Source organism: Hyperolius riggenbachi, chromosome 6 (genome assembly GCF_040937935.1).
Source record: "Hyperolius riggenbachi isolate aHypRig1 chromosome 6, aHypRig1.pri, whole genome shotgun sequence".
NCBI classification, from domain to species: domain Eukaryota; kingdom Metazoa; phylum Chordata; class Amphibia; order Anura; family Hyperoliidae; genus Hyperolius; species Hyperolius riggenbachi.
The window spans coordinates 264609883-264632743 of record NC_090651.1 but is presented as its reverse complement, the minus strand read 5'-3'; the positions used below and the strand labels follow the sequence as shown (position 1 = coordinate 264632743).

Sequence of the window (22861 nt, the reverse complement as noted above, 5' to 3'; positions counted from 1 at the left end):
TGGTTGTCACCCTGTATGCATTTTAGCATGCCTCTATATATTGCACATTAACGCATTCATTACTGACCCTTAACTCTAGGTCAAACCTCAATCAGATAGCTTTAAACTTGATTTGACTCACGTGACCTCACATGGGCATCATTATGGATGGATCAAGATATTCTTGTGGCATGTCCTAGACCTAGGACATAGTTCAACCGCACTGAATTCCGTTCTGTTCCTCAGCTCAATGTTAAGAGCTGATAGCGTCAGTGGGACCTTTCTTGCGTGGCATGTGGGTCTTAGTAGCCAGCCTCTGAGAGGAGGAATGCGGAAGCACGGGGGACGCCGTTCGGAGGACGACTTCCGGATCCGACGTCACGCAGCACATGACGCGTTTTGTCACTATTGACTTCTTCAGAAGAAGTCTATAGTGACGAAACACGTCACGTGCTGCGTGACATCGGATCCGGAAGTCGTCCTCCGAACGGTGTCCCCCATGCCTCCGCATTCCTCTTCTCAGAGGCTGGCTACTAAAACCCACATGCCACGTAAGAAAGGTCCCACTGACGCTATCAGCTCTTAACATTGAGCCGTAAAAGATGCAGGGACTATTTCTCCCCATTTTTGGGGGAGAAAAAGTGCATCTTATACGGCGGAAAATACAGTAGTCAGTGTACAGCTTGTTTAACAGTGTATATTTACTGTCCCATCAAAATCATAATGTCTAAAATGCTGTCAACAAAAGTGAGTACACTCTAAATGAAGAATGATAAAATAATGCTCATAATGTCAATATTTTGTGTGCCCACTATTATTTTTTATTTTTTTATTTTTTTTCAGCACGGCCTAAACGCTCTCGGGCATGGAATTCACTAGTGCTTCACAGGTTGCCTCTGGAATTCTTCTCCACTCCATGTCATAGCTGGTGGATGTTAGAGACTTCACACTTTTCCACTTTTCATTTGAGAATGCCCCACACGGGCTCCATAGGGGTTACATCTGGAGATATGCTTGGCTAGTCCAGCATCTTTACCCTTAGTTTCTTTAGCAAGGCAGTGGTCGTCTTAGAGCAGTTTTTTAGGTCATTACCATGTTGTTATATTGCCCTGTGGCCCAGTTTCCGAAGGGAGGGGATCATGCTCTGCTTTACTATGTCCATGTACATATGAGCCTTCATGGTTCCAACAATGAACTGTAGCTCCCCAGTGCTAGCCACACTCATACAGCCCCAAACCATGACACTCCTACCACTATGCTTGACTATAGGCAAGACATACTAGTCTTTGTACTCCTCACCTAGATGCCACCACACACACTTGACACAATCTGAACCAAATAACTTTATCTTGGTCTTATCAGACCACAGGAAATGGCCCCTAACAACCATGTCCTTAGTATGTCTTCAGTACATGTCTTAAGTCTGATTGTCTTCAGCAAACTGCAGGCCTTCTTGTGCATCAACTTTAGAAGAGGCTTCCTTCTGGAACAGCTATGCAGACCAATTTGGTCGACCAAAGTGATGCCTGTTCTGAGTGGAACCTGTCCTGTTAAACACGGTATGGTCTTGCAGCTTGGTTTCAGAGCTGGCAATCTTTGTATAGCCAAGGCCATCTTTATGTAGAGCAACAATTGTTGGTATCCTGATGAAGCTCGCAGTGGGCGGGCGCAACGCGTTGATGGGTGGGGCTTCACCATGACATGCGTCCTGAGCGCTCCTTCTAGGCGGCCGGCCGAGCTGCAGCAAGCGGAACTCCGCTCTCTTCACTGCTCCCCATTAGCACCCGCTATCTAGGGTAGAGCTAACAGCTGAGCGTGGCTCCCCTTTGAGTTGCTGGCAGGGTAGAGCTGAAGACTGAAGGAGGAACCTATCCAGCAGGATCACGCCGGGGAAAGGTGAACGATCGATCTGACTTGCTGGTCGGGTGGTAAGAACTTTTTTGCCCCGCATCTGTGTTGTGTAAAGCTGGAAGAAAATTGTGCAGCTTGAGCCTTGTAACGGCCTATGTTTATCCTTTATGCCAATACAGCAGCCACGATATCCAGCACTCTGAGGACATCATTGGATTGGTACTGGTACCAGAGTGAAAGGGATGAGTGTTGGTGTGCTGTGTGGTGGGATATATTGGAGCGCTCTGCATTATTTTAATTGTTTTTAGGGCAGCTGTGGTGTTTTTTCATACTCATTTTCAATAAAGGTATTACATACATTCAAGACCGCAAACAGTTGTTTGACCCAGCACTCTAATTGGAGACTAGCGTGCTATAGCTGATCAGAACTTGTTGCTCATCAAGTTCAAAAATAGCAAAAAAAGAAGTATCAGCAGCACCGCTAAAGTGAAAAAGATAGCTCTTTAATTTGTGCAATAAAATCACATAGCAAAGATGGAGCTGAAGGCAACATTCAAGACCTTAAGTGGCAGCGAGTGTTTAATTATATGTAAACTGCAGCAATTGTTTTCTGCCATATTGAACTTACGGTGACTAGTATGGTAGTGTTAACATCAAATTTAACACCCCTGCTTCACTAACAAGAAACATGACTTCCCGCAGGCGTGAACATGTCTAAGTGTTCAGAGTTTTCAAATTCTTCACTTAGGGGTTTACTCACTTTTTTGCCAATGGTCTAGACATTAAGGGCTGCGTGCTGAGTTATTTTGATGGGACAGCAGATACTTGATACAATGTGGGACAGCAGATACTTGATACAATGTGTCAAAAAGTCATACCTTCAGTGTTGTTCTATGAAAAAATATAACAAAATATTTAGAAAAATGTGAGAGGTGTACTGAGATACTCTAAAAGAACCCTGAACCAAGTTCTCCCCTGGGGGGATAAATTTATGTTTCCGATAGGCAGAAAGATCAGGAAATATTTATTAATGTACATGACGTTAACTTTGAAAACATGATTCATAAAAACTTACAAATTTCTTCTACATTCTTCAAAAAATTCTCCAAACTCTGGTCTACAGACATCACTGAGGAAACCTGAAATGCACAACTGTGATAAGAGGTAAAGTGAAACTTCTTAATTTATTGTTGTGTGTCACTGTCACCTATAAGAGTCTTACCATAGACTCACTAGATAATTTATGGTGAAGTGGACCAAAAACAGAAAAATCCATCTAATAAAACACTTGCCTCCTAAAATTATATGTGTAACATAAATCAGTCCACATACTGTTAGACTTGCTGTAAAGGATGTAACTTTCCTTTGAGGTCCCTTTTACACTAGCAGGTTACACTTGCAGAGTCTGCTTCCTCAACTTAAACATACATGATCCCCTCCACCAAGACACACTGGGGCTTAACATCTATAGGTAAACAGTACAATTAAAGGGTCTAAGCATACAAAACATCCATGAAGACCTAACTGTGCTCGTTTAGGTGTCTTATAGCAGGCATAAATGTATCTTATGACAGGCATAATGTCTAATCACAATAGAAGAGAGCATATGCCCCTAAACATATTTTGTTAAGCTCAAACCTTTATTATCAGCACACACTAGAACAATCGGTAGTCCATTAAAATAACATGCCTCCTCCTTTGCCCAACTGGTTTAACTTGCTAACTTCCACAGAAGCTGTGGTTCTAATGTACAAAAAAATATGCCAACTCAACCCTATATTGTTACCGGATCATAGTGTTGGTGTTGAATTGGGCATAGTCATTTCAAAACACCTAAATAGTCCCACCTGTCGGTGTTCAGCACCAAACAAGTGGACAGGGTCCGGAGGAGTTCACTGGCTTGCAAGTCATGCTGCGATTCACAAGATTGATGCTTGCTCCTTCCAAACCAAAAGGAGGAAGTATTGGAGTCACTCCTCCAGACCCTGTCCACTTGTTCAGAGCTGAACAGCGGCAGAAGGGAGTATTCAGGTGTTTCAAATCGACTATGCTGAATTTAAACATCGACACTACCAGATCACAAATGATTCACACTATGATGGAATTTTTGCCATGCGATGACAGCAAGTAATTAACCCTAACAATGCATGTTTTGCAGAAAACCACAAACATTCACAGGTAAGGTAAATTGTGTCTTAGCCGAGCTTATTAACAGGGCTGTGGAGTCGAGGAGTTGGATGACATTTGTGCCCACTTGATAGCCTTGCAAGGGGTGTGGAGTCAGAACAATTTTGAATACCTTGAGTCGGTGGTTTCATAAACTGAGCAGTCCGAGTTGGAGTCTGATGATTTTTGGACCGACTACACAGCCTTGCTAATTAACTACATCTGTGGTTTTCTGCAAAACATGCACTGTTGGGGGTACTTGAGGACTGAATTGAAAAACACTGCTGTGTACCATACACCAGCTCAACACATCTTCACTCTGCCAGCTTCTCCAGACCCACCACTGTTGCCCAACTCTGTATGATAGTTTCTTTACACATATCTGGTCTGATCTCTGCATATTTATTCTAAGCATGTGAATGCATATCTTAAAGGTGATGATAAATGGTTCAACCAAGATGTTCAATTTCCACGTTTTTGAAATGATTGACAGCATAGAAAGATTTTGGATCCTTTAAAGGGAACCTAAACTGAGCAGGATATGGATTTTTCCTTTTAAAATAATACCAGTTTTCTGACTTTCCTGCTGATCCTGTGTCTCTAATAACTTTAGCCACAGCCCCTCAACAAGCATGCAGATCAGATGCTCTGAATGAAGTCAGACTGGATTAGCTGCATGCTTGTTTCAGGTGTGTGATTCAGTCACTACTGCAGCCAAAGAGATCAGTAGGACTGACAAGCAACTGCTATTAATTACTGTTTAAAAGAAAACATCCATATCCCTCTCAGTTAAGGTTCCCTTTAATCTATTAGCCATGGTGGGAAATGCATATCAGTTTTAAGAAAAAAATTGAATAGAGCATGGAATTGTATGATTTTTCAAACAATACTATCAATTAAAAAACTCATTGAATTTAAAAGATCTAAGAAAAAAAAAAATCTAAAAAAAAAATTATAATGTAATGTATTGCTAGTATAGAAACATGTAAAATAGTATAGTTTTTGATAGAAGAAAAATATTTTTTTTCAAAATTTTTCAATAAATATCTTATCAGATATGTTTGGAAGCATCAGATAGAAAACTACATTTTTTTAAAATAATGTTTTGCATTAAAAATAAATTGATCATGGCGTATCAGTTTGATTTTTTAAATTCTTTAAACAAAATCTATTACATTTCTCTATTTGAACAAAATCTGAATCATGTATGGCGTATGTGTATTTCTACTGACATTGGAACACAGGGTAAAAAAACATTTAACCTGCCAGCAGTAAAAATGTTGCTACCTGTATTTCATTTCAAAATATAAATCGAGGAAGATTTTACATTGACTAAATCATTTACAAATAAATATTGTAAGAAAACAAGCAATTTTATCTATTACATAATTTTTTAGAGCTGTTTCCCTTTAGGACTTTTTGGGAGTGAATGATAGACAGTATCAGATATATATCAGATGTATATCAGTATCAGATATATATGTAGTTACCTTAGGGACTGAACTTTTTTAATATTTATGTCAAGGTGGTATACTACTATAAATTTTCAATTTATGGGCTTGTAATTAGTGATGGACGCAAAACTGAAAAAATGCACCTTTATTTCCAAATAAAAAATTGGCGCCATGCATTGTACTAGGGACATTTTTTAAACGTTGCAATAACTGGAATAAATGAGCAAATAAATTGTGTGGCTTTTAGCCACAGTAGAACGCTTTATTTTAACACTATAATATAATAACACTATACTGGCCAAAAACTGAGAAATAATGCATTTTTTTCTTTTTTTTTCTTATTATCCATGTTAAAATGCGTTTAGGACAAAATAATTCTTAGCATACTGTACCTTCCAAAGAAAGCCTAATTGGTGGCGAGAAAAACAAGATATAGACCATTACGCTGTGATTAGTAGTAATTAAGTTATTGGCGAAAGAAAGGGAGGAGCGCAAACAGGTGAAAATTGCTCTGGTCCAAAAGGGGAAAAAACCCTCAGTGGTCAAGTAGTAGTTAAAGAGGAGCTGTAACGTCAAAACGTCCCCTGGGGGGTACTCACCTCGGGTGGGAGAAGCCTCAGGATCCTAATGAGGCTTCCCACGCCGTCCTCCATCCCTCAGGGGTCTCGCTGCAGCCCTCCGTACAGCGGCAACGTAAATATTTACCTTCCCGGCTCCTGTACAGGCGCTCTGGTGGCTGTCGGCTCAGAAGTAGGCGGAAATACCCGATCGCCGTCGGGTCTGCTCTACTGCGCAGGCGCAGGAGCTGACCCGACGGAGATCGGGTATTTCCATCTATTTCTGAGCCGAAAGCAGCCACAGCGCCCCCGCTGGAGCCTGCAAAGGTAAATATTGAACTGACAGTCGGCACAGTCGCCGGCTGTTCGGAGGGCTGCAGCGAGACCTCCGTGGGACAGAGGACGGCGTGGGAAGCCTCATTAGGATCCGGAGGCTTCCCCCACCCGAGGTGAGTACCCCCCAGGGGATGTTTCTGATGTTACAGAGTCTCTTTAAAACATACAAAATCTCACTGGTTGGCTTGTTTATGGTGTGGTGATAGATCAGGGAACTCAGAATCGTATCACTACTCACCACAACAAAAGTAAAGAAAACCCACTGGCTAGCTAGTCAGCAGGAGTGGTGTGAAGGCTCAACTATACCTTATTCATGCTCATGCTTACCACACCACAAACAAGCCAACCGGCGAGATTTTGTATGTTTTAAAGTGCGAGGTATCCTTAAAGAGACTCTGTAACAAAATGTTCAGCCTTATTTCTTCTATCCTATAAGCTCCTATACCTGTTTTAATATGGTCTGTCTTACTGCAGCCTTTCCTAGTGGCACAGTGGCTGTATTATCTCTTTTATATAATCTAATCTTCTTTCCTCTGACAGCTTTGTCGGGCTCAGGCACTCAGGCAAGAATGTGCTGATCTGTTTGTAATAGGATAGAAGCTATATCCACCCTCTCCACGCGCCCTGCAGGCTCTGTGTGAATCACAGCCTGAGCTCCTCTCAGCCTATCATATGCCTTTTGTCTTTTGTTTGTAAACACTGCCTAAAACTGGCAATTACAAGCTAGGATTGCAGCAGGGAGTGGCAGAAACAGCACAGAGGGGCCCAGGAGAACATAATGAATAGAATGGTATGCTTTTTATTGTAAGAATTTTAGAGTACAGATTCTCTTTAAAGGGACCTGGGAGATAGTTACACCTCGCTCCATGATACATTGAGTGGGGGCGGGGGGATAAACAAGGACCCTCCCAGTCTCTCTTTCCTAGTTTGATGGCTTTATAGAAATAATTCAGCCTTCTGCAGTTATGCTGCGCCCATGCCTTCCTTCCATGACTCCCTTAAAGCTGGCTGGGCCTGGCCAGTTGCAGGCTACTGTGCATGCATATCCCCGAACCTTGCACATCCTGATCTCGCTCCCATTTTCGGGAGCGGTCTGCACATGCACAGCGATCTTCCATGTGTGCATGTGCAGAACACTGCCGTGCATGCGGACGAGATGAGGAGGTGCGCAGCCAGCCAGCTGTGAGGGGGCCGTCGCTGCTGGCTGGAGGGTAGCGGAATGACAGTGCGGGCACAGGATGACTGCAGGGGGCTGCAAGAAGTCCCAGGTAAGTAAAAATGGAGTTCATAGGCAGAGATAACAATGACTGTCACAAGGTCTGTCGCTACACAGGACTAGGAAAACATTAGTACTGGGAGGTGGAATCAAAAACTAATACAATAAGAAAAGAAAGTTACATTTTTGCTTTATTTCCAGTTAAGGTGCTGACAAGTTAAAAAATGCCAATATCCATTATTTAATACGTTTCTTTGTTTTCATTGGTGTCACAGGCCTTAAATAGGTCAGCACCAAACACACAGATCCCAGCAAAAGCAATGAAGCTGATTTATAGTTTGCCTAGTGAAGCGGTAACCTGTTGGCTGGAGTAACATGTTGACTCTTTCGGTTCTGCCAAGGGAATCCAGGCAGCCAAGTATGATCTGCTGTGGATTTGTATGATTAGTTGTTGTTCCGCTACCATTCCTGCACATTGCTAAACAGTCCAGTGTCAGATTACACCTAATCCTCAACACGTGCATTACAATCAATTGTACAGTAAACATTATTTTGCAGAGCACTAACAGGGCATGATAATAATCAATGTAGTTAAAAGATAAAGGGAGAAATCAGATAGGTGGGCTTAAGCGATCATAGAGAAACAGACAGATACATTTAAAGCAGCAGGGGCACCCATACTATCCCAGTGGAAACAAAAAAACATATATAAGTAGATGCATACTTGTTCTGCTTACATAACATGTGTATTGTACTGTCCAAGTTTTAATTTCAGTGACTGTTACATATTATTTCCATCTTTACTGCCTCTGACTAAAGCCAATCCTGTGTTATTTCCTCCCTTACTCTGTTTTTCTCCTTCTCCTTATACCTAGCTTGCTTTATAAACACACGTGAGCACAGCACAGATCTTTCAGCAGCTTCTGCAGAGAGGTGAGGTGTATTTCCCTTCTCAGCCTCAGCATGTCACAATGAACTGCCCTCAGCCAATCGGTGAGAAGCAGGAATGTGGGAGGGGAGATAACAAGCTTCCCTCCTCCCGGCAATGTACCAGAATAGAGCCAGGCTGACTAAGATAAGATTCATTACAGCAGACACATTTATGAGTATATAGGAATGCTTGCAAAGCAGACTGCATGTGGACTACATAATAAACACAAAGCAGTGGGTAAATGGATTTTGATTTTATGGCTGACAATTGCGCTTTAAAGTGAGGCCTTGTTCATTATAAATCGCAAGCGCTGAGCAATTTATTAAGCTTTTTGCATGTTGCGCTCAGAAAAACGGTTTTCTAAGTGCGTTTGCAGAGTGAATCATTTTTTCACTTTCTGACGTCAATCGGGAAGTGAACTCTTTGACCCAGAAATGAATAAATACAGTGTAATTATTCATAAAAGCGTTCCGGAAATCGCTTTTTCAAGCGCTTTGAGATTTCCCTATACCTTCCATTGAGCCAAAGCACTCAGAAAATGGTAGATGTGGCGTGTTTTCGATTTCAAAGAAATCGAACGCTCATATGTGAACACTCTCACAGGAAAACATTGCACAAGCGCTATTAGAGTGATTTCTAAAAACGCCAGCGCTTTACAAATCCGCTCATAGTGTGAAGCCCTAGAACTTCATAAATATGTTTCCCTGTAGCAATGAATATAGAAATATATGCCATACCTCAGGACATAGAGGACACTATAAAACAATCAGCCTTCCTACCAAGGTGGTCACTGTTTTTTTCAATAGGCAAACGCAGATTGTAACACAACGTCAGTAATCAGTGGTGTAACAGTAGCCCCCAACCACACACACACACACACACACACACACACACACACACACACACACACACACACACACACACACACACACACACACACACACACACACACACACACACACACACACACACACACACACACACACACACACACACACACACACACACACACACACACACACACACACACACACACACACACACACACCTGTGCAGAATCTACCACTGGGGGAAGGGGGGGGGGGGTTCTGCCCTTGCAAGCTTACAATCTAGAGAATAGTGGGCTAGAAAAACACTGGTTGAACATTTAAAGGGGCTAGTGGATGACAACATCTGACTATGCAAAATTATGAGACACTGGGGTTGATTCTCTAAACCGTGCTATTTTATAGCGCGCGTGTTAGGAAATTTTAGTGCGCTTACAGCGTAACGCCAAGCGCGCTTTATGTAGATATGCGTTATGTAGATGGCTGTGCAAAAAAACGTTGTTAGCGCGCGTAAAACTCTACGCATTAGCACGCTTTAGTAAATCAACCCCACTGTGGTGAGCGGGATATGAAATCTGACTCTTTTTTTTCTCTTTTCCTAGGTGGCCTGCTGATCTTATCTCTAAGGCCACTTTCATATTATGCATGTTGTGTTGCAATATGATGGCAACGTGATGGAAAGTCGCATGGGATGCATACAGTAAAAAGTACATTGAAGTATGTTTCACTGCCGCTGAAGATGTATGCTATTGCATTGTGATGCAATTGAATGCAACAGATGCAATGTGGAAGGAGGCTGACACTTTCTGCGAAAGACCCAGAAATAGCATCTGGTGCTGGGATTAAAGGCTGGTCATATTAGCCACATGCTAGTTTCAGGTGTGTGATATTACTGCAGCAAAAAGGTTCACAGAGAGTGTTAGGCAACTACCAATCTTTAAAAGGAAAAAAAAATAATGCAGCCTCCGCATCCCTCTTACTACAGTGTCCTTTTAATCATGCGTTTGAAAGTTTCCAGGCTCGAAGTGTCACAGACAAGCTGTGATAGAGTTCCAAAGGAGGTGACCAGGCTAGAGGTCAAGAGTATTTTCTGGGAGAATTCCCTGAAATGATTATGAATGAAAGAGGTTTTTTTTGTGTTAAATTTTTTTTACATCCTACTAATATAATAAATGGGAAAGTTTGGATGTTTGGATGTTTGTTACTCGATCACGCAAAAACGGCTGAACGGATTTGAATGAAATTTGGCACACACATAGTACATTACCTGGAATAAAGTATAGGATACTTTTTATTCCCATAACCAAAAAGAGACAAATACAAATTTCACTGGAAAATGTAAACTGCAGACATTCTTACACTGTTACACTGGAGGTGTGTTTAGCTTCTAAGGGCACAATGGTTAATTTGCATATATTCAGCAGTGATGCACTGGGAGACATCTCAAGCTCACTCCAACCTGAATTATCGCAAATTCTTTCTGTTTTAAGAAAGCAAACTTTTGTTTTTCTTAACATCTTAGTAAGGGGGCTTTTAGGACCATTGCATGTTGGATTATTATGGCTCTGTACACATTAACAAGCTGACCCATCATTGCATTCCAGCAGTTCTGGAGGTGTGTTTCGCTTCTAAGCAGGGCCGGATTACCGACCAGGCAACAAAAGCAGTCGCTTGGGGCCCCATTCAGAGTCAAAGGGGCCCCATCAGCACATAAACCAGCCTTCACCATCCTGTCAGCGGTAGCTGGATGGTATAATGGTTAAAGGGACTCTGAGCAGTGCAGTAACTATGGAAAGATGCATATCATTTTAAAGCTCTCTTTCTCCTCTTTCCAATGATATATAAATGACCCTATGCCTTTTAGTTTTTGCTATTTTCGCGATTGAAATCACGGCCACAGGACGACTTTTCTCCAAAGTCGGCAGCTCAATTCAGCACAATGCAATGAAATATAAGGTACCCAGGGGGATATAATTACAAACATCATGCTGGTAGGTGTGAGGATGTAATTAATTAGTTGTGGGTATGCTTAAAGGCATACCCACAGGCACTGCTCGGAGTCCCTTTAAGGGCTCTGCCTCTGACACAGGGGACCAGGGTTCGAATCTCGGCTCTGCCTGTTCAGTAAGCCAGCACCTATTCAGTAGGAGACCTTAGGCAAGTCTCTCTAACACTGCTACTGCCCATAGGGCGCGTCCTAGTGGCTGCAGCTCTGGCGCTTTGAGTCCGCCAGGAGAAAAGAGAGATATAAATGTTATTTGTCTTGTCTTGTCAAATGATGCCGTGCGCTGCTGATTGTCTTCAGAGCCAGGCTCTCCTCCTAGGTCCCCCTCCTGCTACTGTGCACTCTGCCGCTGCCCACTCCGCACTCCCTTCCCACAGAGAACCACAGCTGCAGCAAGAATGATAGCAGCAGATGGCAAACGCTCACTCACCTATCCATGATCCAAGCGATAGAGATCCCGTCATCTGAAACCCATCTGTCTCTTCTACAGTGCAGCCGCTCGCTCTGAACTTCCTGATTCTCAGATCAGACAGGAAGTAGGAAGTAGTAATAGTAGTAGTAACAGAGCGGCAGCACTCTAGAGGAGACAGATGGGCTCCGGATGACGGGACCTCTATTGCTTGGATCGCAATAGGTGAATGTCATCTGGTGCTGTCATTCTCCCCCGCTGTGGCTGCCTTCTCTGCTGGACTATCGTATTCACTGGGATGGAGGCTGCATGGTGGCTGTCTAGTTTGGGAGGAAATCAGTTGTTCGGTGGTGGGGGTGGTTATGTAATTCTGTCTGGGGAACGGCTTCCGGTTTGGCGGTGTCCAGAGCTTTCTGCTATTGCCAGGCTGGAGATGCAGGGGGAAAGTGCTGTTGCTGTGATATCTGGTGCCCTCTTCACAGGGGTTCCCCAGCCCCTGAGTGCAAATGTCCCAGCCATTCATCTCTCACTCTGCATTTTGCCGCTGCTATTCCCTGCATTGTGCACCCACAGAGGAAAGCGGGCTGTTGCCCATAGCAACCAGTAGCTCGGCTGCCCCGGTGTGTGCGGCATGTTGCTGTGCAGCTGCATCTTCTGATTCTATTACAACATGATGGGGGGCCCAAATCAGTTACTTTGCTTAGGGCCCCATTTAGCCTTAATCCGGCTCTGCTTCTAAGGGTAACAATGGTTAATTTGCATATATTCTGCAGTGATGCACTGGAAGACATCTCAAGCTCACTCCAACCTGAATTATCGCAAATTCTTTCTGTGCTAAGAAAGCAAACTTTTGTTTTTCTTAACATCTTAGTAAGGGGGCTTTTAGGACCATTGTAGTCCCTTACACACTCCAATGAGTTCTGGGTCACCATGAGCTTGCTGGTTAGTCTGTACCTCTCGGTGTTACAAGCCCTACTACATAGAGCCAAATTAATCCATGCCATGCACTGATGAGGATCAAACAATCCAAAACAGTCTGTATGCATGTTGGATTATGCAAACTTTTGTTTTTCTTACACTGTTAATGGTAGGGTTCTCAAACTTTGCACAGTTGGTCGATTTTCAAGGGGAATATTTCTGCCATTCTTGCACTGTTATAATGGCACAAGCCTCAAACCTGCCATTCTTGCACTGTTAATGGCACAAGTCTCAAACCTGGTATAGTTGATCATTGGGTGACTGGGGTTCAATTTCAGAAAGGGGGTGGGGCCACAAATAGTAAATCAGATTTGTTTCATTCCAATGCAAATTATTGTTGCCAAACATCGCAAAGCTCACAAACTTGGTAATTGAGTAATTGATTAATTGTGTGTTAGGGTTAGGAAAGTGGGCACAGCCAACACCAGCCAAATACACAAGCGGGCAATGCAGGGTCATAAGTGGGCGGAGACAAATACTAATTTTACTGGGAAAATGTAAACAGCAGCAATTCTTACAGTGCTAATGGTAGGGTTCTCAAACTTTGCACAGTTGGTTACTGGGTGACTGGGATTAATATTCATAAAAGTGGGTGGAGCCTACAAAAAACAATTAAAAAATTACCTATTTATTTTTCAGGGGAATATTTCATTGCTGCCATTCTTGCACTGTTAATGGCACAAGACTCAAACCTGGTACAGTTGATCATTGCGTGACTGGGGTTTAAATTTGTATAAGGGGGTGGAGCCCCAAACAGCCAATCTGATTTGTTTCATTTTAATGCAGGTTATTGATGCCAAAGACCGCAAAGCTCACAAACTTGGTCATTGAGTAATTGGGCTCTATTCATAAAAAAGTTGTGGCGAAAAAACTCCTGGAGGGAAAATACCGCAGCGGTATTTTACACTTCTGGGTGGTCATTCAAAAAAATCTTGCCAGCTGCGATGCAAGTGCGGAGATCTCCCGCTGAAAGCTGGCGGTAAGCTGTCGGAAGGCATGCGGAAACACTTCAGCCGGCAGAGTCCCTCCGTGCACTGCTCTCTCTGGGAGGTCTGTCCCATTCACTTGTATGTAATCCGCAAAATCAGAGGAAGTGGTATTTCCCATCCACATACCGCTTCCTCTAATCTTTATGAATGGCCATTTTGTTACTTTTTTCTAGATAAATCTAGAAAAACACTGGAGAAGGCGGAAATTTCTCGCTCTGCTGGGGGATTGTAGATTTTTATGCGGGAACAGCTTTTATGAATGCCCACTTTGCTAAATGGACGGGAAAATCCGCGGAAAACTTGCGGTAACAGTTTATGAATAGAGCCCATTGGGTGTTAGGGTTAGGAAAAGTGGGCGTGGCCAACACCTGCCAAATACATAATCGGGCAATGCCGGGTCATCAGTAGGCGGAGACAAATACAAATTTCACTGAGAAAATGTAAACTGCAGCAATTCTTACACTATTAATGGTAGGGTTCTCAAACTTTGCACAGTTGGTCACTGGGTGACTGAGATTAATATTCAGAAAAGTGGGTGGAGCCTACAAAAGCAAAACAAAATCAACCTATTAATCTTTAAGGGGGATATTTAATTGATGCCATTCTTGCACTGTTAATGGCACAAGCATCTTGCACTGTTAATCACCTGTACCTGGTACAGTTGGCCATTGGGTGATTGGGGTTTAAATTCATAAAAGGGGTGGAGCCACAGCCAATCATATTTATTTTATTTCAATGCAAATGATTGATGCCAAAGACCGCAAAGCTCACAAACTTGGTCATTAAGTAATTTTGTGTTAGGGTTAGAAAAAGTGGGCGGAGCCAACACCAGCCAAATACATACCTGGGCAATGCCAAGTCAGTGGGTGGAGACAAACACAAATTTTACTGGGAAAATGTAAACTGCAGCCATTCTTACACTATTAATTGTAGGGTTCTAAAACTTTGCACAGTTGGTCACTGGGTGACTGGGATTAATATTCAGAAAAGTGGGTGGAGCCTACAAAAACCAATCACAATTCACCTATTGATTTTCAAGGCAAATATTTAATTGCTGCCATTTTTGCACTGTTAATGGCACAAGCCTCAAACCTGGTACAGTTGATCATTGGGTGACTGGGGTTAAATATTTAGAAAAGGGGTGGGGCCACAAACAGCAAATCAGATGTGTTTCATTTCGATGAAAATTATTCATGCCAAAGACCACAATTCTCACCAACTTGGTTATTGACTATTGACAATTGTGTGTTAGGGTTAGAAAAAGTGGCCACAGCCAACAGTAGCCAAATACATACCCGGGAAACATTAGGACATCAGTGGGTGGTAAAAAATACAAATTTCACTGCTAGAATGTAAATTGAAATTTGGCACACACATAGTACATTACCTGGAATAAAGTATAGAATACTTTTTATTCCCATAACCAAAAAGGGGGCGGAGACAAATACAAATTTCACTGGAAAATGTAAACTGCAGCCATTCTTACACTGTTACACTGGAGGTGTGTTTAGCTTCTAAGGGCACAATGGTTAATTTGCATACATTCAGCAGTGATGCCCTGGGAGACATCTCAAGCTCACTCCAACCTGAATTATCGCAAATTCTTTCTGTTTTAAGAAAGCAAACTTTTGTTTTTCTTAACATCTTAGTAAGGGGGCGTTTAGGACCATTTTAGTCCCTTACTCCATTGAGTTCTGGGTCACCATGAGCGTGCTGGTTAGTCTGTACCTCTCGGTGTTACAAGCCCTACTGCATAGAGCTAAATTAATCCATGCCATGTACTGATGAGGATCAAACAATCCAAAACAGTCAGGTGCACCTGAAAAAACCTGAGATGTGGCAGATCTCAGGCGGAAGTAGGGTGCTTTGGTCTGTACTGCCCATATGCATAGCCAACTAACGCAGCTCCCTGGCCTTTTGGCTAGGGAGAGTGCGGAATTTTTATCACTCCGGCCGCAAGGTCGGGGCCAGCTTGCTGGCACCAGGGACTTCGGTTCCCACCCGGCTCCCTCTCGGGGGAGCCACCCGGAACATGTGGACACGGTTGCCACATGGTCAGGCCCTTTGGGTAACCACTGGGCGCAGTAGGGGTCCTCCTCGGAGGACTCCAGGATCCTCCAACCCCTCGGGTGTTGGAGGATGCCACCCCCTGAGCCGAAGGCAAAGGGGGAAGTTTCCCTTCGGGGAACAACCGGAAGGGCCCTGCTGCATTGTGGGGCCCGTGGCTACTCATGCACGCTTTTTCTGTGCATGGGGCTAATAGCCTTGTACGCATGTTGGATTATTATGGCTCTGTACAAATTAACAAAATGACACATCATTGCATTCCAGCAGTTCTGGAGGTGTGTTTAGCTTTTAAGAGTAACAATGGTTCATTTGCATATATTCAACAGTAATACACTGGGCGACATTTTAAGCTCACTCCAACCTGAATTATCGCAAATTCTTTCTGTTTTAAGAAAGCAAACTTTTGTTTTTCTTATACTGTCAATGGCAGGGTTCTAAAACTTTGCACAGTTGGTCATTGGGTGACTGGGATTAATATTCAGAAAAGTGGGTGGAGCCTACAAAAGCTAATCAAAATTCACCTATTGATTTTCAAAGGAGATGAGCCACAGCCAATTAGATTTATTTCATTTCAATGTCAATTATTGATGCCAAAGACCGCAAAGCTCACAAACTAGGTCATCCTTGAGTAATTGTGTGTTAGGATTAGAAAAAGTAGGCAGAGCTAACACTAGCCAATTACATACCCGGGCAACGCCGGGCGACCAGCTAGTGTTAGTGTCAGCATTAATATCCCAGTTTGGTGTTTCTTCTGCGGGACCACACATGATCAGCATTGGCCAAGAAGCAAATGACCGTCTTTCTGCTCTGTACAGTAGGACAGGCGATATGCCCATATATCTTAGGCACATCAAAGCTCGTTATTCCCTGGGACATTTTTTGTCTGAGTCAGTAGAGAACCCCCAATACACTTATAGCTGGTAAATTTACAGCCTCCTTAAAGTACTGACATGCAGCAATCAACGCTAATAACTCCCTGTGGCAACCTGCTGCCAGTACACTATAATTGATGGAATATTTAAAATGGTGTGATTTGTTTGCCTTTTTGCTAAGTTTTAAAGGGAGTATAGTTTGTCCTTGTATTGTAACACTTGTATAGAAATAACACATACAAAAGGATTCATTATTACATGAAAGAGGACTCCCATTTGTGCCTAATTAGATTAATGGAGTCAGACATGCAGCAGTGATACTCTTTCTTTCAGGCCCCTTTACATTTGCATTGCAAGTGTACGTTGCGTTACCCTGTTTTACCGCAGGGTAATGCAAGGACAACACAAGTCAATGGGGCCTTTCACACGTGGTGCTGGAAGTGGTCATCCTGCCTTAATTCTGACGCAAAGACTGCAGCACGTTACCGCAAGCACCACGCTTAACGCACGGTGCTTGGGGTAATGGAAGTCTATGGTCCACGCAGCAAGCATGAACAAAGAGAAGAGGTGTATCGCGCTACGCATGCACGGACCAAGGGGAATCCCAGTGACATACTTTTTGCCCAGCAGGGAGTACCTCACTGAGCGGGGGGCGGCGCTATGCATATGACCTTGTCGGCGCAGGGTCATATGAAGAAGGATTTGTGCGGTGTGGTGCGCATATAAGCTACTTAAAAGACACATGACATGAGCTGCTGCAATGCATGGTGCTTGGATAATGGAAGTCTACCGGTAACGCAGTAAGTGTGAATGGTGACGCGGCGCACATGTACAGACCAGGGGCAATCCCAGCGACATACTTCTTACCCAGCAGGGAGTATGTCACTGAGCAGGCTGCGGAGCTATGACTATTAACCTGTTTGACTCACTCTGCCACAGGGTGATATGAAGAAGAATTTGTGCAGCGCGGTGACCGCGCAGCATGGTCCCCTGACACGTGATCACCGCAGCAGCATAGTGTAAAATCAGCCTAAATGTTTCTAGGCCTGGGCAACTGTTCAGAGGCCCCTCAGTCAAGAACCTAGCATGTGTTCACAGCCCTGGATTCCACGTCCCGTATCCCCCATCATACATCACAAGCAGAAACCATAACATTATTACAGTATTGAGCAGAAAGCATATAAACTGCTTGGAAGACACAATGACACAAGCTGCTGCAGGTATGCAATAGGTCAGTGATAGGCAAACTTGGCTCTCCAGCTGTTAAAGGGGAACTGAAGAGAGAGGTATATGGAGGCTGTCCTGTTTATTTCCTTTTAATCAATACCAGTTGCCTGGCAGCCCTGCTGGTCTATTTCTCTGCAGTAGTATCTGATTAAAACCAGAAACAAGCATGCAGCTAGTCTTGTCAGATCAGACTTATAAGTCTGAACCACTGAAACACCTGATCTGCTGCATGCTTGTTCAGGGGCTATGTCTAATAGTATTAGAGGCAGAGGATCAGCAGGGCTGCCAGGCAACTGGTATTGTCTAAAAGAAAATAAACATGACAACCTCCATATACCTCTCTCTTCAGTTCCCCTTTAAGGAGCTACAAGTCCCACGATGCATTGCAGGAGTCTGACAGCCACAGTCATGATTCATAAAGGTATATGCATTGTGGTACTTGTAGTTCCTTAACAGCTGGAGAGCCAAGTTTGCCTATCACTGCAATAGGTCATGGCATATAAGATAGGGAGGTGAGGGGAATATGGAGCCTGCATTCTTCATTCCCTTATAAACAATGCCAGTTGCCTGGCTGTCTTGCAGAGTTAATTACAGAACAAAGATGGCAGCCTCCATAGGCTCCTTTCACATTGAGGTGTTTTGTAGCTCCATTTGTTGGGCAATTTGTTAGCAATGCATGCAAAAATAACTGATTAACTGACAAGCAGCGGTTGCAATGTGTCAGTGGACAGTCAGTGAAAATGCTTGTCATTTAGCTTTGGCGAAAGGATAGAAAGAGAAGGTGACAGAAGCCACAGCACTCTGGTAAATGGTGAAATGTTAGTGAACTATACCCAGCCATAAGGTCATCAGATCAGAATATTACAATAAGCAACTAATTATGATTTCAGTGTTTCCTAGTGTGCAATTAGGGGTTGACTTCATATATTTACAGGTACACCTAACTTATAAGTGCATTTATAAACATTACACTGAAGCATTTAATATTGTAAACAGTACATTAATGTATGCAACTGCACCAGGGATGTTTGCCACATGACTATGCTACCTTCACAAGCAATGACAGACCAGGGAGATATCAATGCAGAAGTAATCATTGCTGTACTTTCCTGTATTTACAACCTGCTCAGCAAGAGCTATAGAATGATCACTGACAGAAAAACGTAGCAATCCAATATCTATACCTGCTGCAGCAGTAACGTCACGCTGCTCCAGGATACACGTGCACAGAACCCTCACTGCGTGTACGCTACAGGCACAGGGAGTAGGAAGCTGGCGTTACCTAGCAACAAGTAAACACAGCAGAAGAGTTACAAAGCACTTTCCTCCCTCACTGACCGCCCTTTGCCAGACACGCCTCTCTGGTTCATCTGCACTGCACACAGCACAATTCCAATACACTGGTTGTAGTAAAAATAACCTGCTGTACAAAAAGTTGCAATGCAAACTGAACATTATTTTTCTCTACCATTACCAAAATCAGAGGAGGCTGAATCGATGGGATGCACAGGCTAAGCAGATTCTCTAGTGAATAAATGATTAAAGGGGAACTGAAGAGAGGTATATTGAGGCTGCCATGTTTATTTCCTTTTAAGCAATACCAGTTGCCTGGTAGCCCTGCTGATCCTCTGCCTCTAATACTACTATGAGCGGTAGCCCCTGAACAAGCCTGCAGCAGATCAGGTGTTTTAGACTTTAAAGTCAGACCTGACAAGACTAGCTGCATGCTTGTTTCTGGTGTTATTCAGATACTACTGCAGAGAAATAGACCAGCAGGGCTGCCAGGCAACTGGTATTTATTAAAAGGAAATAAATATGGCAGCCTCCGTATACCTCTTACTTCAGTTCCCCGTTAACTGACAGCTTGATCAAGCTCAAGATTGAAAAAGTAAACGACAGTCTAGCCTGGGACCCACTGGCAGCACTTTTGCAGCATCTTCTGATCACCGGCTATCTTCAAACGCTGCAGCAGTGAAGCCCTATGGGATTGGTTCCAGTTAAAGTGTTGTAATCGTTTTGGGAGCAATCCTGGAGTGATCACATTAATGGCTGCAGTGCTAAGTTGTGATCATTCTCAGCTAAAATCCTTTGCAAAGCGATGCCAATGAATTCACGGCCTGTCAGCTGCTCTCCTGCACCAGCCAGGCACTTGTTAGCGGCAATAGGCAGACATGCATGATGTTACAACCGCTGTCATTCAACTGCATTTAAAGTGGAACTGAAAGCTGACCTGTGACCGCGACATGACATACCAATCCTCCGTTTCCCCGCAGCGGCTCACTTCATAGTGGAAGCCGACTTCTAAGTCGACCTCCACTGTGCCCTGGGCACGTGTATCCTCGTATGAATTCCTAGGCCTAGAGCGCCCTGCGCAGGCGCAGTATGAGAAAATTGCCTGTTGTGGGAATCGGTATGTCACGTCGCAGGCACAGGTCGGCTACAGGGGGCTGGCAGAAGCCCCAGGTAAGTGAAACTCTTAATTTTTTTTAGATCCTTCAGTTACGCTTTGCATTGCATCCAATGGCGCTCATGGGCAGCAGACAGGAAGCTGAACTGCATGACAAACATGCAGTCCAGTAGTCCATCTGAAAGAGGTCTTTAAGGAGGCTATACACTTTTTTTCCCATCGAATCATATCTGGCTGATTCGATCTTTGTAATTGAACCTGCTAGAAATTGATGCCTGGTCAATTTTCAGCCAAAATCTATATAATCAGTTTATAACACCTTATGGAAGCATAGCCCCCAACTGTTCCTCTTTTGGAGGGACAGTCCCTCTTTGGGAGACATGTCCCACTGTCCCTCTTTCTTCCTCATTTGTCCCTCTTTCAGGACTGCTTTCAGGAAATATAAGTATTTTTCTACTGAAAATGTGTTTAATCGACTCTAAACTTTATGCCCATCCTTTAAATGTATTTCTTTTTTTAATGTGTTAATATGAAGGAAAATAAACCAGGATAGAAAAGACGAGTGTGGTTTGAATGATAAAACAACATATCTTTCTTATGAGATCTTTATGGTATGTGTGGCAGGGGTGTGGCTTAAGTGTCCTTGTGACGGACGAGCCGTCAGTGCGCAGAAAACGCAGCCGCAATCGACTTCCTGCCTCGGTTGTCGTTGCGCTGCCCAATCAGAATCTCATGTCTGTGGACACCAGGCAGTCCAGCTTGGGGGGTCTCTGCTGTCTTCAGGGGAGTAGTTAGCAGAGTTCTTTTCATGAAGCCTGTGCCCTGTGACTTGCTAATGAAGCCAGAGGGGTAACACTCAGGTGTTAATTAACAAACCAGGAGTCTTTTCAGAGCCAGGGAAGCTAATCACAGCAGGGGGCTTTTCAAAAACCTGCTTTGCTCTAGACTGGCCGGAGCCATATAGGCAGAATAAGAAAGCATGGAGTTTAGGATTTAGGCCTAGTGCACACCAGAGCGTTTCTGCTGCGGTTTGCGATCCGCTTGCGGGTGCGGATCCGCTAGGGTAATGTATTTCAATGGGCTGGTGCACACCAGAGCGGGAGGCGTTTTGCAGAAACGCATACTCCCGGGATGCTGCAGATTTTGGATTGCGGATGCGTTTCTGCCTCAATGTTAAGTATAGGAAAAACGCAAACCGCTCTGAAAAACGGCACTTCAGAGCGGTTTGCCAGGCGTTTTTTGTTACAGTAGTTGTTCAGTAACAGCTTTACTGTAACAATATCTGAAATCTATTACACCAAAACCGCTACACAAAACCGCAAAATGCTAGCTGAAACGCTACAGAAAAAGAAGAAAAAGCGTTTCAAAATCTGCTAGCATTTTGCGGATCTGCTAGCAGTTTTTGGTGTGCACCAGGCCTTTGAGCATATTTAAGCAATACCGTTCAGGTGAGAAATGTGAAAGTTATATCATTCTGCTGGTCCGGATCTTGTGAGTATTTTGATATTAAATTTGGGCCACTGGCATAACCAGAACTCTGGGAATTCCACTGTTTTTTAACCGGGCATGCAAACATGCCCAAGTTTGGTATCATATGAACTGGCCTAGTCTGAGAAATATGAATATATGATGGTCATGTGTGTGAGGAAAGCGTAAGTCGAGATATGACAAATGTCATATTTGGTGAGCAGAGAGCACCCAGTCAGGGGGCTCACCGCCCCTGTCCAACCCCTGGGCTGTACTTGAGGCTCCACCCAAAGGTGGGCATTGTTCAAAAGTGTTTGGAAGGAACCACTCAGGCATTCCTCCATTTTACATCTTCATGAACACACGGCCATCGTGAGGAACAAGTGGTGGCCATCTTGCCGGAGCTGAAACAAAGGGCACATGGCTAGCGGCCATCTTGTCTGAATTGAAACAAAGGACATCCTCCATTTTGTTTGGATTTTAAAACTTGCTGAACTTTGGATGTATCTCTAGAACAAAGAACTTTGCAGAACTTGAAACCGTTTTGCTTGGACTTGATGATTTTCCCACAAAAGGACATATTTCCACAAACCCTAAGTATTTTCTCCCTTTTATTTTTCATACTGGCTATTACTGTTTTAATAATTGTTGATTTTAATAATTGTCTGTATATATTAATTATTTATATTGCTTTCAATAAACCGACGCTATCGTCAGTTGTTGTTCTAGCTACCCTACTATTCAGCACGCACACAACTGAACCAGACCTCTGAACAGACGTTACTATTGGTGTTTTTTGGCTAGACAGAATACAGCGTGTTTTAACCGTTTTTATTCACAGGATCAGTCAGGCAGTCGGGTCCACGGGCCCCTACCCGTGGTGGTGGCAGTTATACCCTGAATCGTGTGTGAGTTGTAATTACCCGTATCTCACAGGATCCCTTCTGGTTTGTCTGCGGCTAATTCCCAACGGTTCCTGCGCATTGACTGCAACCAGAGTTCGCACGATCTGTGCACTGGCACCGTTTGGAAGGCCATTTGCGGTCTGACCACCAGGGCTCCTGTGACAGTCCCTCTTTCTTATCTCAAAAAGTTGGGAGGTATGCTATGGAAGATATAGATT

At 43.6% G+C, this 22861-nt stretch overlaps 1 protein-coding gene across 9 annotated transcripts in view; it reads right to left on the bottom strand.

Moving 5' to 3' along the window:
- Positions 1 to 19112, bottom strand: part of TTC12 (tetratricopeptide repeat domain 12) — a 308494-nt gene extending 289382 nt beyond the window's left edge. For 6 of the 9 annotated variants that reach the window (XR_011022127.1, XR_011022128.1, XM_068240772.1 and 3 more), the window contains exons 1-2: positions 19049 to 19112; positions 2906 to 2982 (exon numbers count right to left, since the gene is read on the bottom strand). Coding sequence is in view for 7 of the 9 variants with exons in the window: in XM_068240772.1 (XP_068096873.1) it covers positions 2906 to 2957 (52 nt within the window). In the remaining 2 variants the exon portion in view is untranslated. Of the gene's footprint in view, positions 1 to 2905; positions 2983 to 18912; positions 19016 to 19048 lie in introns of those variants that run through there. The other 3 variants (XM_068240770.1, XM_068240769.1, XM_068240771.1) reach the window with 3 other exon arrangements.
- Between the last annotated feature and the right edge of the window lie 3749 nt (positions 19113 to 22861).